The sequence below is a fragment of the Chiloscyllium punctatum genome, chromosome 12 (assembly GCF_047496795.1).
Source record: "Chiloscyllium punctatum isolate Juve2018m chromosome 12, sChiPun1.3, whole genome shotgun sequence".
Lineage (NCBI taxonomy): Eukaryota > Metazoa > Chordata > Chondrichthyes > Orectolobiformes > Hemiscylliidae > Chiloscyllium > Chiloscyllium punctatum.
In genome coordinates this window covers 31,129,139-31,147,302 of record NC_092750.1, presented here as the reverse complement: position 1 = coordinate 31,147,302, position 18,164 = coordinate 31,129,139, and the positions used below count along the sequence as shown (strand labels likewise).

General features: G+C 42.5%; 1 protein-coding gene across 2 annotated transcripts in view; it reads left to right on the top strand.

Moving 5' to 3' along the window:
* LOC140483749 (constitutive coactivator of PPAR-gamma-like protein 1 homolog) overlaps window positions 1–18,164 on the top strand; it is a 128,056-nt gene that overhangs the window by 38,427 nt on the left and 71,465 nt on the right. For both annotated transcript variants that reach the window (XM_072582263.1, XM_072582262.1), the window contains exon 3: window positions 16,130–16,212. In XM_072582263.1, coding sequence (XP_072438364.1) covers window positions 16,130–16,212 — 83 coding nt within the window. The remainder of the gene's footprint in view (window positions 1–16,129; window positions 16,213–18,164) is intronic.

Sequence of the window (18,164 nt, the reverse complement as noted above, 5' to 3'; positions counted from 1 at the left end):
CATGTAGTTCTCTGAGGTCCGTGTGCGGTAGCTACTTTCTGAACCGGAATTCAGTGCAGCCGTCTGTGTTGGCACTGCAACATTGCTTCGAGGGAACATTGGTTGTAATCTAATTAAATGGCAGAACAGATTCAAGGGGTTGAATGACCATACCCTGCTCCTGTGTGCCTGTGGCAATTGGACAGCTGAGGGACTGTGCTCCAGACCTCCTCCCTTTATCCTTAAAGCAAATAGGACTTAGTCTTTGCAGATCTCTATATCCTTTTCTGTATGCTAGCAAAGCAACAACAACATATTTGTGTAGCTCCTTTATGTAGTAAAATAACAAGGTCTTTCACAAAAGCATTATAAAATATGACACAGACATGTTAAGTTATCAGGCCAGATGACAAGGCATTGATTGAAGCCCTTAGTCTTGAGGGGTGTCGTAAAGGTGGAAATCAAAAGAGAAATGTGGGCACTTTGAGGAAAATATTTCGGAGCTTGCATTCTGACCGACTGAAGGATTGTCACTAATGTTAATGTGATCAAAATCATGAATGCTCAGAAGTGTAAATTTGAGGAGTGTAGATATAGAGTAATTGGGGTATACAGCATAGAAACAGATCATATTCCCAAGCTAAACTAGTCCACCTGCCTGCACTTGGTCCATATTCCTCCAAACCTTTCCTATTCATGAACTTAACCAATATCATTTAAACATTGTAACTGTACCTGCCTCCACCATTATCTGTGGAAGTTCATTCCATACACAAAGCATTCTTTTTGTAAAAATGTTGCCCCTCATGTCCTTTTCAAACCTTTCTCCCCACCCCTTAAAATTACATCCGAATTTTGAACTCTCCTACAGTAGAGAAAATACCCTATCATTCACTTCATTTATGCCCTTCGTGATTTTATAAACCCCAATAAGAGGTCACCCCTCCACCTCCTATGCTGCAGTGAAAAAAGTCTTTCCAGTCTCAAACCCTCCATTCCCAGCAACATCCTGGTAAGCCTTTTCTGAGCTGTTTAATAATATCCTTCCTGTAAGGTGTGGAGATGCCAGTGTTGGACTGGGGTGGACAAAGTTAAAAATCTCACAACACCAGGTTATAGTCCAACAGGTTTATTTGGAAGCAGTAGCTTTCAGAGCACTGCTTCTTCATCAGGTAACCTGATGAAGGAGCAGTGCTCTGAAAGCTAGTGCTATAACCTGGTGTTGTGTGACTTTTAACTTCCTACAAGAGGGTGACCAAAGCTGCATACAGTACTCTGGAAGAGGCCACACCAATGTCCTGTACAACCTCAGCATGACATCTGAAATATGTACTCTGAGCAATGAAGGCAAACATGCTAAATGTCGCCTGAACCACCTTGTCTATCTGTGAAGCAAATTTCATATCCAAACCCTGAGGTCTCTGTTCTACAACACTATCCAGGGCCCTCCTATTAATTGTATAAGTCCTGCCCTTGTTTGATTTACTAAAATTCACATTTATCCAAATTAAACTCCATCTGCTACTCCTCAGCCCATTGACCCAGTTGATCAAGATCTCTTTGCAATCTTCAATAGCCATCTTGGCTGTCCACTATACCACCAATTTTGGTGTCATCTGCAAACTTACTGACCATGCCTCCTATCTTCTCATCCAAATCATTTATATAAATGACAAACAAAAGTGGACTCAAAACCAATCCCTGAGGAATGCTGCTGGTCACAGGCTTCAATCCAAAAGACAACCTTCCATCACCACCCTCTGTCTCCTACCTTCAAGCCAATTTTGTATCCAATTGGCAAGCTCATCCTGAATCTCATGTGATTTAACTTTACTAATTAATCTACCATGTGGCTATCTTGGAGGATTATGGGGTTAATGATTACTAAATAGGGAGGAATCAGGCTGAAGTTAAATAGTTGAAAGTAAGTTGTCTTCTGAACAACCTTAAACATATGGCTGCAGCTGAATGTCCATGATTCAGTTGTCATGTTGAATATTAAGCTTATTTATGATTTTCTGTTAGAAATGCAAACCTTGCTACCATATCTTGAAACAGATATTTCATCAGTGGTTTTTGTTTTCAGACAAAGGTTTGGATTTGGTGGTCAGGGTGAAAAAGTGGTATTTGTTTCTACTCTTTAAAGGTAGCTGCCTGTAAAGATTTGGTTATTACAGTGGCGTGATTTTTCTTTTTTCCGTCTGCATTTTACATCTTGTGCCCAGTCAAGTAGTTGTCTTTGTGTGCAGCAGCAGTGATGTCAGCAAACAGATAAGCAGTCAATTACACTGAAGCATTGATTCCAACAAACTAAGAAGTGACAGCACTTATTAACCCTTGCTTTTATTTCACTGAATCTCCGGATTTCTGTATGCAGTCCCCTGATGAAACTGGTCCTTCCAGTAGTGTAATGCCAGTGGTTTCATTACCACAATCTACACAAAATTGAGGCCATTATCTATTTTGTGATTTAACTCAAATTACTACAGTAATGGACCATGATTGAAGCTGCATGGTTCATTGAAATTGATGTTCATGTTCATGATTGGCTGCAGGTGACCTATCCTACCTGTCCAAGCATCATGAATGATGTAGTGGTAATTGTAAAGCTTGATCAGTAAGCTCACGCTGCAAGTAAACAATATATTCAATCCTGTGTCCAGTTTTGATCAATTGTCAAGTCACAGAAAACAGGAATTTTGCTGTTGTCCAGACACCTACATCTTATTCAAGTGTGAGTCAAAGCCAACAAACGCAGCCTAACTCTGCATTTGGCTCTTTCAAAATTAAGAAACCATCAGGTTTGAGCAAACCACACAACTGAAAGTAAAATAGATTGATTTTCATGTAGAAGTTGAGATTGAGTTTCCAGAATATTTATCAAATAACATGTTTTTGTGCTGTTTGAGCTAGTAGGGAGATGTTTGATTCAGCTTGGCCCGAAATGATGGGAATTGATGGGAATCTTCGTTTTGGCAATCCATCTGAGCTTGAGGCTTAAATAGTTATTGGGCTTAATCTTGAACAGAGGTGATGGATTTGAGATGCCAAATAGATGGTTGGTTTTGAACTGCCTGGCTGCCTCCAAAGCTAAGGTCAGCCAGTATGTAACCTCTGTGGATGAGGAGGTGAATTTGAAGGATTGAACTAGTACAGCACCAATAACTCAGCGTTTGTATAGAGCTGGGATGCACACTTCTCCTCCTCCTTTGGTAGTCGTGGATAAGCTGATGACACTTGGCTTGTTGGATTTATCTGGTGTTTTGTGCACAGGGCATAGCTGGACAATTTCCACATTATGGGGCAAATACCTCTTAAAGCTGTACTGAAACAGCAAGGATAAAGATGTGGTGCATTTTTGGAGCTACAGCTTCAGCATTACATGCAGGATTTAATGGGACCCATAGCCTTTGCTGTGAAAAGTGCCTTCATTTGTTCCTTGATATCAATTGGAGTGAATTGAATCAGACTGAAATCAGTGAAGAATAGACCAAGAGACATCACTCACTGACCACTTCTGGCTGAAGACTTCAACCTTCAGATTAATAAAACTGTCTCCTGCCATTAATTGCTTAACTACCTACTAGCAGTTATGCTGAAGTGTAGCAGGTTATGGGATCTGTTAACTCTGGTCTAGCATGTGCTTTCATATGACATGCATGTACAGTAGTCCTTTGTCACTTTTCCAAGTTGACACCTCATTTTTGGCTCCAGTGTTGCTCTTAGCATGCTTTCCAACACTCATTGAGTCAGAGTTGATTGATTATAACTGTAAGTGAGGAATATGCTAACTATGAGATTCCAGACTCTGTTGTGGGTAAAATAATGCTACTGCTAATGAAACTAGGAGGAGATGAATGAAGATAAGAAGCTGAAATGTAAGAAAGAGAAAAAGTGAAATTAAATTAAAACTGGAAATAAGGAAATAGCAGAAACATGAAACACTTCATATCTGTCTTCACAATAGAAGACACAAAAATAATCACAAGTAGTGGAAATTCATGGGTCCAGTGGAAATGAAATACTTAAATAAATCATTATAAGCAGTAGTATTGTCACACAGGACTATTGTACAAAATTGGGCTCATGGCATTGGGTATAACATGTTAGCATGAATTGAGGCTTGCCCAATGGAGATAATAAATGGGATATTTTCAAATTGGCAAGCCATAACTAATGGAGTGGCGCAAGCATGAGTATTTAAGCTCCTCTTTCATCTATATTAATGACTTGGATTATGGGATTAAATGTAACGTATCCACATTTGCTGACAATAAAAGGTTCGCTGGGAATAAAAACAATTAAAAGGGTGCAACAAAGAGTGCAGAAGGATATGGATAAGTGAGTGTGCAAGATGTGGCTGCTAGGATACAATGTGTTGAAGTATAAAATGGTCTTGTTTGTGACAAAAAAAAGGCAGGGTATTTATTAAATCTACAGGTATCGCAAAGCTAAATAGATCCAGCAAACAATAAAGCAATGTTATTTTAGCTTTTGTTATAAAGGACCTGGAGTGTAAGGTTAACAAAGTCTCAGTACAATCATACAGGGCCTCACCCCTCCAACCGTAACAAGGACAGTATGCTCCTGGTGCTCACCTTCCACCCTACCAACCTTCGCATTAACCAAATCATCCGCCAACATTTGCGCCACCTCCAAAAAGACCCCACCACCAGGGATATATTTCCCGCCCCACCCCTTTCCGCCTTCCGCAAAGACCGTTCCCTCTGTGACTACCTGGTCAGGTCCACGTCCCCCTACAACCCACCCTCCCATCCTGGCACCTTCCTCTGCCACTGAAGGAACTGCAAAATCAATGCCCTAAAGGAGCCTTCCACTTTCATCAAAGTTTTACCTACACATCCACTAATATCATTTATTGTATCCGTTGCTCCCGATGCGGTCTCCTCTACATTGGAGAGACTGGACGCCTCCTAGCAGAGCGCTTTATGGAACATCTCCGGGACACCCGCACCAATCAACCACACCGCCCTGTGGCCGAACATTTCAACTCCCCCTCCCACTCTGCCGAGGACATGGAGGTCCTTGGGGCCTCCTTCACTGCCGCTCCCTCACCACCAGACGCCTGGAGGCAGAACGCCTCATCTTTCGCCTCGGAACACTTCAACCCCAGGGCATCAATGTGGACTTCAACAGTTTCCTCATTTCCCCTTCCCCCACCTCACCCTAGTTCCAAACTTCCAGCTCAGCATTGTTCCCATGACTTGTCCTACCTGCCTATCTTCTTTTCCACCAATCCACTCCACCCTCCTCCCTGGCCTATCACCTTCATCCCCTCCCCCACTCACCTATTGTACTCTATGCTACTTTCTCCCCACCCCCACCCTCCTCTAGCTTATCTCTCCACGCTTCAGGCTCACTGCCTTTATTCCTGATGAAGGGCTTTTGCCCGAACCGTCGCTTTTACTGCTCCTCGGATGCTGCCTGAACTGCTGTGTTCTTCCAGCACCACTAATCCAGAATCTGGTTTCCAGCATCTGCAGTCATTGTTTTTACCTACAATCATGTGCAATTTTGCACTCCATCCAGAGAGAGAATTTACAAGACCAGTTCTTCTGGTATGCAAATAATGCTGTGAAAAATCTTATTATAGATTGGGTCAGTGTTGTCCAAAACTTGGAAGAAAAAGAATTGAAAATATAAAGTTCTGAAGAAGCATAACAGGGTAGATGCTGTAAATCTGTTTTCTATGGCTGAGAAATTTGGAATATGGGGTCAGACTCTCAGGATAAATTTTTGACAATTTAGGATCGAAATGAGGAGAAATTCCTTATTTGAGGAATTGTTAATCCAAAAAAGTTGTAGATGCTCAATCCTTTAATACGCGATGTTAGATTAGATTAGATTACTTAGATTAGATTACTTACAGTGTGGAAACAGGCCCTTCGGCCCAACAAGTCCACACCGCCCCGCCGAAGCGCAACCCACCCATACCCCTACATCTACCCCTTTACCTAACACTACGGGCAATTTAGTATGGCCAATTCACCTGACCTGCACATCTTTGGAGTGTGGGAGGAAACCGGAGCACCCGGAGGAAACCCACGCAGACACGGGGAGAATGTGCAAACTCCACACATTGAGAGTTTCAGGGTGTACATTAAAGTTGTGCTGAGTTAAATTCCCATATTTCAAATCTCAAGTTGTGGCAAAGTTGTCAGCTGGTCCCACTAGCATAATTGGAAATCAAAAAGAAGATGCCTGTGAAAAGCTGAAATTCCAGATGGTAACTTCTGATTAGCTAAACCCATGCAAACTTGTCATTGAACTACATTCACCAATTGGAGTGGAGTTCGGCTGATGAGAGAATGTAATCAAGGGCAGACCTGCAGCAGTGGCGGTTAAATGATCTTGCCCAAATCCTAAATGAGAATGCGCTGAGACATTTTTCACATCTATGAAATTGAATGTTTTACCTTTTATTTAAACCGATCCTTTTTAGTATTTAAAGATGAAATGTGTAATGATTGGGAAGCCAACTGAGGAAAGTGTGATGGTCCATGCCTAAGATCTGCTGCCACTGTGACAGGAAAGTGTAATGAACCATGTTCCTTTGCAAATGTCCGGATACTACCCAGGTAGTACGAGGAGATGCAAGTGGTGTTGCCTGTATGATTCCAGTATTCTTGAGGCTTGCTATAAGTGGAAGAAAATAAATATTATCACCCTTGTGACCCTAAGGAGTTTGATGAATGACCAGCTGTTCACCTGCCTGTTGCCCACGCAAAAGCCAAAACTGTTGTGGAGATGTTTTGGTAGTTTGAACTCTAGCACAAAACATGAAAAACACAGCATTAACAACGTAGTGTCCAAAGAAGCAATATGAACAGAAAAAGATTACTTAAGTTTCTCCAGAGCTAATTCCCAACATATCTCTATGCCTTAGCTGTTGTAAGATGTAAACACATTGAAAAGTAAAAATGTTTTTCACATTTACTGTGTCATTGTATTTTCCTTTCTTGACATAGTGTGTTTTTCGGCAAATTGAATTACATAGTGGCTTTCTTAGTTGCTTCAAAGCTCCACATAGCAGCACGCCCACCGCACAGTCTAACTAATTGCAATTCTGTGCAGGTAACAGATCAGATGTGAAGTTGAACGGAGGTACAGACTGCAAAGATCTTTTTTGTCATACTCTCACTACCATTTGTAAAAGGCGGAGCTGGCACAACTCATCAAGTGTTGGATCTCTTTGACAGTATGATCTTTTTAGAGAGGTGGCTTCTCAGGTATGAGAAGTGCTCAGCATGTTTCAGAGTATCTATTATATATGGATGATGGAATATTTGGCTGAGCAGGTGTGAGTTCATACAAGTTTTGTTTTTGAAGTGATTTTTCATGACACAAAATGTACAGATATGTGTGATGACATCAACTGTCCATGTCAGGTTGCAGAAGCATCAGTGCATGGACAGTTGATGTCAGCATGCCAGGGTGTGTTTACGCATATACCACTGCACACAGACGTCATGTCGCAACTGAGTATATGCTTCCCTTTCTACTGGCGAAGAATGAGAAGGTGATGGCTGACGAGGCCAGGGAGGCTGCAACAATGCACAGAACAAGGCTCAGTCTCAAGAAACGTATCTTCCCTTACCCAGTGGTGTCGTCTTGGCCACTGTTGCTTAACCATCCTGTCCTCTCCCTTCACCAGAGTGTCAAGCCTCCACTCATCTCTACTTTCCTGACCCCTGGATCACACTTCCAGCTGAAACTTTCAGTACACTTCCAGAGGTTGGCTCTGCTGTTTCTGTTGTTACATATTAGGATTGGGGTCTCCCATGCCTGCACTTTTTCTACCATTTGGAAGTAGTGTATACAGCGGTTGCAGTTTAATTTTTGCACTATTCAAAGACAGGTTGTTTCATGTATGCAGAATTGAAGATATTGAGCGTATCTTGCAAATCGTGTGCAGAGTGGACAATGACACTGCAGTCATCAACAATATGTAGATCATTTATGTCTGTGCTGGTCAGTGTAATTTTGTATGGAGGCAATGCAGGTTAAAGAGCTTTCGATTTTATTGATATTTCATGACTCACACAAGAGATTGGTTGATCTTTGAGGTGATTAACCACTGCCAGATTGTAAATAATATGAGGGCTATCACTTGGGTTCGCTTGATACCAGTCTGGATTTTGAGAATGCCTATTTCAGACCTCCCACACCAGACAGTCACAGACATTTCATCATGAAGCAATTTCAAGAAGTTTCTTGCAAGAGGGAGGCAATAGCCTAGTAGTATTATTGCTGGACTGTTAACCCAGAGACCCAGATAATGTTCTGAGGGTATGGGTTCAAATTCTGCCATGAAAGATGGTGGTATTTAAATTTCATAAAATATCTGGAATTAAACGCCACTGATGATCATGAATCCATTACTTACTGTTGGAAAAACCTATCTGGTTCACTAATGTCCTTCAGGAAGAGAACTGCCATCCTTACCTGGACTGGCCTACATGTGAATCCAGCCCCACAGCAATGTGGTTGACTCTATCTGCTATCTGGACAATTATGGATGGGCAACAAATGCAGCCTGGCCAGTGACTCCTTCATCCTGTGAATGAATTTTACAAAAAAAAATCCACAGAACCTGATGATTTTTTTTCGATTCATTTGTGGGACGTAAGCATCATTGGTCAGCCAGCATTTATTGCCTATTCCTAGTTGCCCTTGAAAAGGTGAAAGCGAGCTGTCTTTTGAACCACTGGATTATATTCTTTTACTGTTGGTCAGGTTAATAAATAATGTGAAGTTGCTGGTGGTGGTCTTGATGTTTTTTTGGGATTTGTCTGTCAACCAAGATCCTGTCACTGGTTCCTCTGGAAAATTTAAAGCACACAATGCCTTTGGGAAATTTCTTCAGATGCAGGCAGTTGGCAAATTAAGCGAATTTGTGTCAGATCAGAATTTTTCCAGCATTGGCAAGAAGGAAAAGCCTCTAATCAACCTGTTCAAAGATGTTATTACACACCTCTGATACAGGTGGGACTTGAACCTGAGCCTCCTGATCCAGAGGTAGGGACAGTATCACTGTGCCACAAGGTCCATAATGATTAATATTCTTTGATGTTGGCATGTTAGTTGTATTTCCTCCCAAATCAGTAGCATTGAATCCTGATGAGAGATTTCATCTCTGGTCTGGGTGGTTTCGGTTTGAGACATTGATTGTTTTCCTCTTTGACTTATGTGAGTATTGTGATATTTCAATGCTAGGTAGATGTTAGAACATAGAACGTAGAAAAATACAGCGCAGTACAGGCCCTTCGGCCCTCGATGTTGCGCCGACCGAAGCCTACCTAACCTACACTAGCCCAATAACCTCCATATGCTTGTCCAATGTCCGCTTAAACGACCATAAAGAGGGAGAGTCCACCACTGCTACTGGCAGGGCATTCCATGAACTCTCAACCCGCTGAGTAAAAGATCTACCCCTAACATCTGTCCTATACCTACCACCCCTTAATTTAAAGCTGTGTCCCCTAGTAACAGCTGACTTCATTAGCGGAAAAAGGTTCTCACTGTCAACCCTATTTAAACCCCTAATCATCTTGTAGACTTCTATCAAATCTCCCCTAAACCTTCTTTTCTCCAATGAGAAAAGCCCCAAGTGCCTCAGCCTTTCCTCATACGATCTTCCTACCATGCCAGGCAACATCCTGGTAAACCTCCTCTGCACTTGTTCCAATGCCTCCACATCCTTCCTATAGTATGGCGACCAAAACTGCACACAGTACTCCAGATGAGGCCGCACCAGAGTCTTATACAACTGCAACATGACCTCAGGACTCCGGAACTCAATTCCTCTACCAATAAAGCCCAGTACACCATATGCCTTCTTCACAGCACTATTTACCTGGGTGGCAGCTTTCAAAGATCTGTGTACATGGACACCAAGATCCCTCTGCTCATCCACACTGCCAAGTAGCCTACCATTAGCCCAGTAATCCATCTTCTTGTTACTCCTACCAAAGTGAATGACATACCTCCATAGTTTTTGCATTAGCCTGCCATGGGGTACCTTATCGAATGCCTTGCTAAAATCCATATACACCACATCTACTGCTTTAACTTCGTCCACTTCCTTGGTCACCTTCTCAAAGAACTCAATAAGGTTTGTGAGGCACGACCTGCCCTTCACAAAACCATGCTGACTATCCTTGATCACATTATTCCTATCCAGATGTTCATAAATCTTAACCCTTACAATTCTCTCTAAGACCTTGCCCATAACAGAAGTGAGACTCACTGGCCTATAGTTACTCGGGCTATCCTTGCTCCCATTCTTGAACAAGGGGACCACGTTCGCTATCCTCCAGTCTTCTGGTACTATTCCCGTAGACAACGACAACATAAAAATCAAGGCCAAAGGCTCTGCTATCTCCTCCCTAGCTTCCCAGAGGATCCTAGGATAAACGCCATCAGGCCCAGGGGACTTATCTATTTTCATCCTTTCCAGTATTCCCCAGACCTCTTCCCTACGTACCTCAAGGCCATCCATTCTAATCACTTGTGACTCAATATTCACATCAGCAACAGTATCCTGTTCCTGAGTGAATACTGACGAAAAGTATTGATTTAGTGTCTCACCAATCTCCTCCGCCTCCACGCACAACTTCCCACTACTATCCATGACTGGACCGATACCTACCCTAGTCATCCTTTTCTTCCTGACATACCTATAGAAAGCCTTTGGGTTTTCCCTAATCCTACCAACTAAGGTCTTTTCATGTCCCCTTCTCGCTGCTCTTAGCTCTCTCTTTAGATCCTTCCTCTCTTATAACTCTCAATCGCCCCAACTGAACCTTCACACCTCATCTTTACATAGGCCGCCCTCTTCCCTTTCACAAGGGATTCCAATTCCTTATTAAACCACGGCTCCCTCACTAGACCCTTTACTCCCTGCCTGACTGGTACATACTTATCAAGGACACCCATTAGCTGTTCCTTGAACAATCTCCACATATCATTTGTGTTCTTCCCTTGAAGCCTATTTTTCCAATCCACGCATCCTAAGTCATGCCTCACCGCATCATAATTTCCCTGCCTCCAGCTATAACTGTTGCCCTGCAGTGCACACTTATCCCTCTCCATCACTAGAGTAAAAGTCACCGAGTTGTGGTCACTGTCCCCGAAGTGCTCACCTACCTCCAAGTCTAACACCTGGCCTGGTTCATTACCTAGAACCAAATCCAGTATGGCCTCTCCTCTTGTTGGCCTGTCTACATATTGTGTCAGGAAACCCTCCTGCACACATTGGACAAACACCGGCCCATCTAACGAATTCGAGCTATAGCTTTCCCAGTCAATATCTGGGAAGTTAAAGTCCCCCATAACAACCACCCTGCTACTTTCACTCTTCTCCTGAATCATCCTTGCAATACTTTCCTCTACGTCTCTCAGACTATTAGGAGGCCTCTAGAGAACTCCTAACAGGGTGACCTCACCTTTCCTATTTCTAACCTCCGCCCAAACTACCTCAGATGGCAAGTCTACCTCCATCACCCTTTCTACTGCTGTAATACTATCCTTGACAAGCAATGCCACACCTCCCCCCTCTTTTATCCCCATCTCTGACCCTACTAAAACATTTAAACCCTGAAACCTGCAACAGCCATTCCTGTCCCTGTTCTACCCACATCTCTGTAATGGCCACAACATCGAAGTCCCAGGTACCAACCCATGCTGCAAGCTCACCTACCTTACTTCTTATACTTCTGGCATTGAAGTATACACACTTCAAGCCACCTTCCTGTTTACAGGCACCCTCCTTCGAGATCGATGCCATGTTCCTAACCTCCCTACACTCAAGGTCCTGTACCCTAAAGCTACAGTCCAGGTTCCCATGCCCCTGCAGAGTTAGTTTAAACCCTCCCAAAGAGCACGAGCAAACCTACCCCCAAGGATACTGGTGCCCCTCAGGTTCAGGTGTAGACCATCCTGTTTATAGAGGTCCCACCTTCCCCAGAAAGAACCCCAGTTGTCCAGAAACCAGAATCCCTCCCTCCTGCACCATCCCTGTAGCCATGCATTTAACTCTTCTCTCTCCCTATTCCTCGACTCTCTATCACGTGGCACGGGTAACAAACCAGAGACAACAACTCTGTTCGTTCTAGCTCTGAGCTTCCAACCTAGCTCCCTGAAAGCCTGTCTAACATCCTCACCCCTCTTCCTACCTATGTCGTTGGTGCCAACGTGGACCACGATCTGCGGCTGCTCCCCCTCCCCCTTAAGGACCCGGAAAACACGATCAGAGATATCACGTACCCTTGCACCTGGAGGCACTGATTACACCTCCAGCCAGCAACATTGCTTTCCTGCATGGATCAAATCCCACAGGCATCACTTGGAACAGTTAGGTCTAACTATATGTAAATGCTCAATGATTGTATTGACCCACAACGCTGTATGGGTGAGGTCACTGATGCTTGCATCAAGGGACGCAACATGTCCCTACAGGTCATTCTGCTATAATGTGTGTTTCGTCAACACAAATTCGCTATAACATGATTGATGAATTAGGCATACTGTTTCGAAAGCACAAAGTTTTAAAGCATGTATTAGTTATAACACAATTCCAGCCCCATTAATTTAAATGCTGCTGCTATTACACGATCTTTGAGATTGAATGAGAACGGAACTACCGCAATATCGCAGAACTGACTATCTATTTAAAAAAAAGATGTTGGACCTGTCTGATTCCAATCGTCTGTTCATCAGCTGTAGAAACACATTTGTTCTTTCTCCTTTTCTATCTCTGGCTGCTCCATTTGTCTTACTTGATAACGTTCTTATTCTTTAAATCCTGTTGATTCTTAAGTAGAAGGGACAAAGAGACAATGAGTATGATCAGTTGCCATATGAAGCACTGGCTGGCACTGTTGGATGCAGTGGAGAAGAGGAAGATAGGATGCAAAAGCACCCTTCACAGCAGCTTTGTTTCAGAAAGATGCTTGGAATGTTAAGTAATTTCACTTTCGAAGTTCAGAGAATTAGAAAATAAAAAAAGAAAATTTAGAAAAGTTCGTACCATAGTGGCACCACTGCTACCTCCAGATCTTCATTACTGTGATGAAGCAAGAAACTTGTGATAACTGGAAAACCTTTTTTGCTTAGATGAGAACACTGGAGATAGTTGTTATTCTCCAGTGAATGAAATAACGAGTTCAGTATTCAAAGGAGAAATAGTAACATACAATTGGCAGCATATAGCTTATTGTGGAATGTGATACTATGTTCCAGGTAAATTCAACTGTAGTAAAGGTATGTACAGTTGATTCTGATATAATGTAATAGTTCCACTCTCGTGCAGTCTCGCTTTATCAGAAAATTGCGCAGTAGCTACACCATTTAAACTAATGGGGCCAGAATCGTGTTATAGCCAATACGGGTAAGGAAAGTTTGCGTTCTCCAAATAACGGTCTAAATTCTTCAATCGCGTTAACAGACTGTATTGGGATGTATATGTGTAAGGCGGTAAATAATACAAAGATTAAGGTATTAATTTTATATTTATGAAGCGAGGGAATGGTATTTTTGCAGGATTAGTAATCTATAGGCACAGGAAATGTTCCAGAGAATGGGTTCAAATACCACCATGATAGGTTATGGAATATGAATTGAATACAAAATTGGAATTAAAGGTTGAATGATAACCATGTGACTCCACACCCACAGCAATGACTCTTGACTACTCTCTGAAGTAGCTAATAAAAACTGAACCAAGGAATGAAACTGGAAGGAACCCTGTTGACCCTACAATATTATACAGAATCTGGGAGCTAGTAACAAAGATTGGGAGAGTTATCTTGAGAACTAGAGAAGCAATAGTCTGACATGGTCATATTCATAAAAGCATACCTTACCTACAACATTCCAGTCGTACATCACCGTTCAGAGATTGTGGTACATTGGTATGTAGTCAGGAAGAAATTTCCCTGGGAGCCCTCAACACTGACTGAGAGTCCTTGATGTTTCATGGTATCAGGTTAAAGATGGGCAAGAACATTTCTTGCTGATTACCACATAGTACAGTGTTATTACGCTTCCATGTTGAGCACCACTTGGAGGAAACACAGAGGGTAGCAAGGCTCTCAGCACCATCACTGACCAAGTTTGGAGAGGCCTAAAAGACAGAGCTGTTATACTGGGTTTGCAGCAGATAATGAGGGGAAGGATATTTGAACTCATTCCCACAAATCTGTGTGCTACAGATGCATCTGTCTGTTTCATTGTCAGTATGGATGACCACTGCATAGCTTCTTGAATGTAAAGTCCTTTTTTCATATTTAGGATATGCTGCAATGTGTTGAGTACCTCTATTACCATGTTAAATAGGATGGAGGTTGAATAGATCCAGCAATTCAAGCCTGGGTGCACAGTGACTCATTAGTTAGCATTGTTACCTCAACGCCAGGGATCTAGGTTTGATTCCACTCTTGGGTGACTCTGTGTGGAGTTTGCACAATCTCCTGGTGTCCACATGGGTTTCTGCAGGATGCTCCAATTTATTCCCACAATCCAAAGATATGCAGGTCAGGTGGATTAGCCATGTGAAATGCAGGGTTACAGGGATAGGATAGGGAGTGGGTCTGGGTGGAATACTTGTTGGGGGGGGTCGGTAAGGTCTTGATGGGGCAAATGGCCTGCATCCACACTGTAGGGATTCTCTAAATCTACTGAGCATCCATAAAGTGCAGCGAGCCATCAGCAGCAACACAATTGTATTTCAATACAATCTGCAACCTTTTGACCTACTTTACCATAACTGTCAAAGACTGCATTTGACTGAGACTTGGCTCCTGAGTCCCCTAAGCCTGTCCACCACTATCTACAGTGCTCAAGTCAGACATGTAATGGAATACTCTTCACATGCCTGGGTGAGTTCACTCCAACAACATTCGAGAAGCTTGAAGCCATTCAAGACCAAACAAACCACTTGATTGACAACATATCAACAAACATTCAGTCCCTCCACCACGAATGTACAGTAACAGCTGTGTGTGTCAACTGCAAGAAAGACCAGGACAGTGGATATATGCTATTCTTCACCCTTGCTACCCTCTTTTTCATCCAAGTGACTCACCACCCCAACTTGAAAGTGTAACACTGTTCTTACACTATTGCTGGGTCAAAATCTTAGAACTCCTTCCCCAAGGCATTGTGGATCTACCTCTGCCAAATTGCAGTGGTTCCAGAAAGAGCATCTTCTCAACACCTAACAATGGGAAACAAATGCTTGTCCAGCCATGATGCCCACATCTTTTAAAATCATTTTTTAAAATTGTGTTTAGTTGTGTTACCTGGGATACGCTTGTATCCCTCTGAATAGGAACAATGCAAAAGGTGAATGCTAATAATGTGTAACTTTATGAGTACATCTAAACATGTAAAAGATTAGTTCCAATCACCAACTCACTTTCTCATTTGTAATAGAGGGTATAAAGAATGCCTCTTGGCCATTGATGAGAGTTGTACAATAAAACTATGAAAGGCAAGAAATTAGATGTGCCTCCGGTAACAGTTATGAGGTGTTTTTGCTCATTTCTGCTGAAAGAATTATCTTGCTTTTCGTTTCTGAGATGCAGAAGTGGGTACTGCGTTTACAATGAATATTACTGAAGAGTTTATTGTGCTTTGGGGGAATGGTAATAATATATGGGTGTCTCTTTTTCAGATCTGGGCTGTTCTATGATCTGCACTTCCTGCAGAGTGCAGTATGTTATGTTTGTTGTTTACAATATTACACAAAATGGGCTCTTAAAGCAGTTGGAGAGCTTTAAATCTTGCACTTTCCCATCCCTTCCTCACTTCTGTGGAAAGTCTACATTTACAGCTCACCCACAACGTTGTTGGACTTCAGGCCAACACAAATGCGTGAGATTAAAAGTCTGGTGTACTCCTGATGGAATTTTATAAATCGAGAAGGCAATGTTCTCAATTATTAAAATTGTCTTTGAGGCATTGTTACACTAAAATGTATTTGTATGTTCAGTAAAATCCAAAGTGAAAAATATTCCTAAGTAGCTAAAAAAGAAACAGCATACAGAAAAGACCTGAAACTAATTTCATTCAAAATAAATAAATGTATTTTTATTTCAGTTTTATGACTTTCTCCTCTTTGATTTAGGCAACCATATTCTACCTGATGAAGATCTGGCTGCCTTTCACTGGAGTTTACTTGGTCCAGACCATCCTTTAGCCTCATTAAAGGTAAAGATAGTCCCAGTGGTGGTGGAAGTGTTGATATTAATGCATACAGCTGGTTGAAGGTTCCATTTATGATTTAAGCACCGCCATCAATTGAGGGATGCTGCCAGACTATTTCAGACTGAAGCTTTATTGAACAAGAATTACCTATCCTCAATACTTTCTTCAAGACGATAATGGTTGGTATTTGAAGCATTTTCTTTTATATTTCAACCTCTTAACTTCTTTACACTTCCTTTCTCTCACTTTTCTCCCCTGTTCCCTCCTGCACCCACTCCTGTGCAATCCACATTACCTTTGATCAAACCATTCTTTTAGTAATTCACTTCTGCCAAGATTTTTGACACTTGTCATTCCTCTATGATAAGCAACTTGAAGATAAACAAGAGTTATTTGGAGTGATTCCCCTAATCTACCTTCATTTGGTGCCCTTCTGACTTCACAGTCAGGCCTATATATTCTGTGGCACTGTTTGTTGTTGTAACAAAAAAACTGCTATCATCTTATAGGAATCACAAAACAAGTCCCAATGAGGAAAACTACTTAATTAATATCTATTCATCTATCAGAAAGTGTCTATAGACTCACTGTAAGCATGTCCACCAATCAGCAACCCCCCCACCGTTTCTCTTTCCCACCCTTTCACCCTACCCGACACATATATCATACCATTTAATTATTACTTCGCTGATTTCAGATTTTGCACCACACTTCTATCCAGACGTAGAGTCATAGAGATGTACAGCATGGAAACAGACCCTTCGGTCCAACCCGTCCATGCCGACCAGATATCCCAACCCAATCTATTCCCACCTGCCAGCTCCCGGCCCATTTCCCTCCAAACCCTTCCTATTCATATCCCCATCCAAATGCCTCTTAAATGTTGCAATTGTACCAGCCTCCATCACTTCCTATGGCAGCTCATTCCATCCACGTACCACCCTCTGCGTGAAAGCGTTGCCCCTTAGGTCTCTTTTATATTTTTCCCCTCTCACCCTAAACCTATGCCCTCTAGTTCTGGACTCCCTGACCCCAGGGAAAAGACTTTGTCTATTTATCCTATCCATGCCCCTCATAATTTTGTAAACCTCTATAAGGTCACCCCTTAGCCTCCGACACTCCAGGGAAAACAGCTCCAGCTTGTTCAGCCTCTCCCTGTAGCTCAGATCCTGCAACCCTGACAACATCCTTGTAAATCTACTCTGAACCCTTTCAAGTTTCACAACATCTTTCCGTTAGGAAGGAGACCAGAATTGCACGCAATATTCCAACAGTGGCCTAACCAATGTCCTGTACAGCCGCAACATGACCTCCCAACTCCTGTACTCAATACTCTGACCAATAAAGGAAAGCATACCAAACGCCTTCTTCACTATCCTATCCACCTGCGACTCCACTTTCAAGGAGCTATGAACCTGCACTCCAAGGTCTCTTTGTTCAGCAACACTCCCTAGGACCTTACTATTACGTGTATAAGTCCTGCTAAGATTTGCTTTCCCAAAATGCAGCACCTCGCATTTATCTGAATTAAACTCCATCTGCCACTTCTCAGCCCATTGGTCCATCTGGTCCCGATCCTGTTGTAATCTGAGGTAACCCTCTTTGCTGTCCACTACACGTCCAATTTTGGTGTCATCTGCAAACTTACTAACTGTACCTCTTATGCTCGCATCCAAATCATTATGTAAATGACGAAAAGTAGACGGCCCAGCACCGATCCTTGTGGCACTCCACTGGTCACAAGCCTCCAGTCTGAAAAACAACCCTCCACCACCACCCTGTCTTCTACCTTTGAGCCAGTTCTGTATCCAAATGGCTAGTTCTCCCTGTATTCCATAAGATCTAACCTTGCTAATTAGTCTCCCATGGGGAACCTTGTCGAACGCCTTACTGAAGTCCATATAGATCACATCTACCACTCTGCCCTCATCAATCTCTTTGTTACTTCTTCAAAA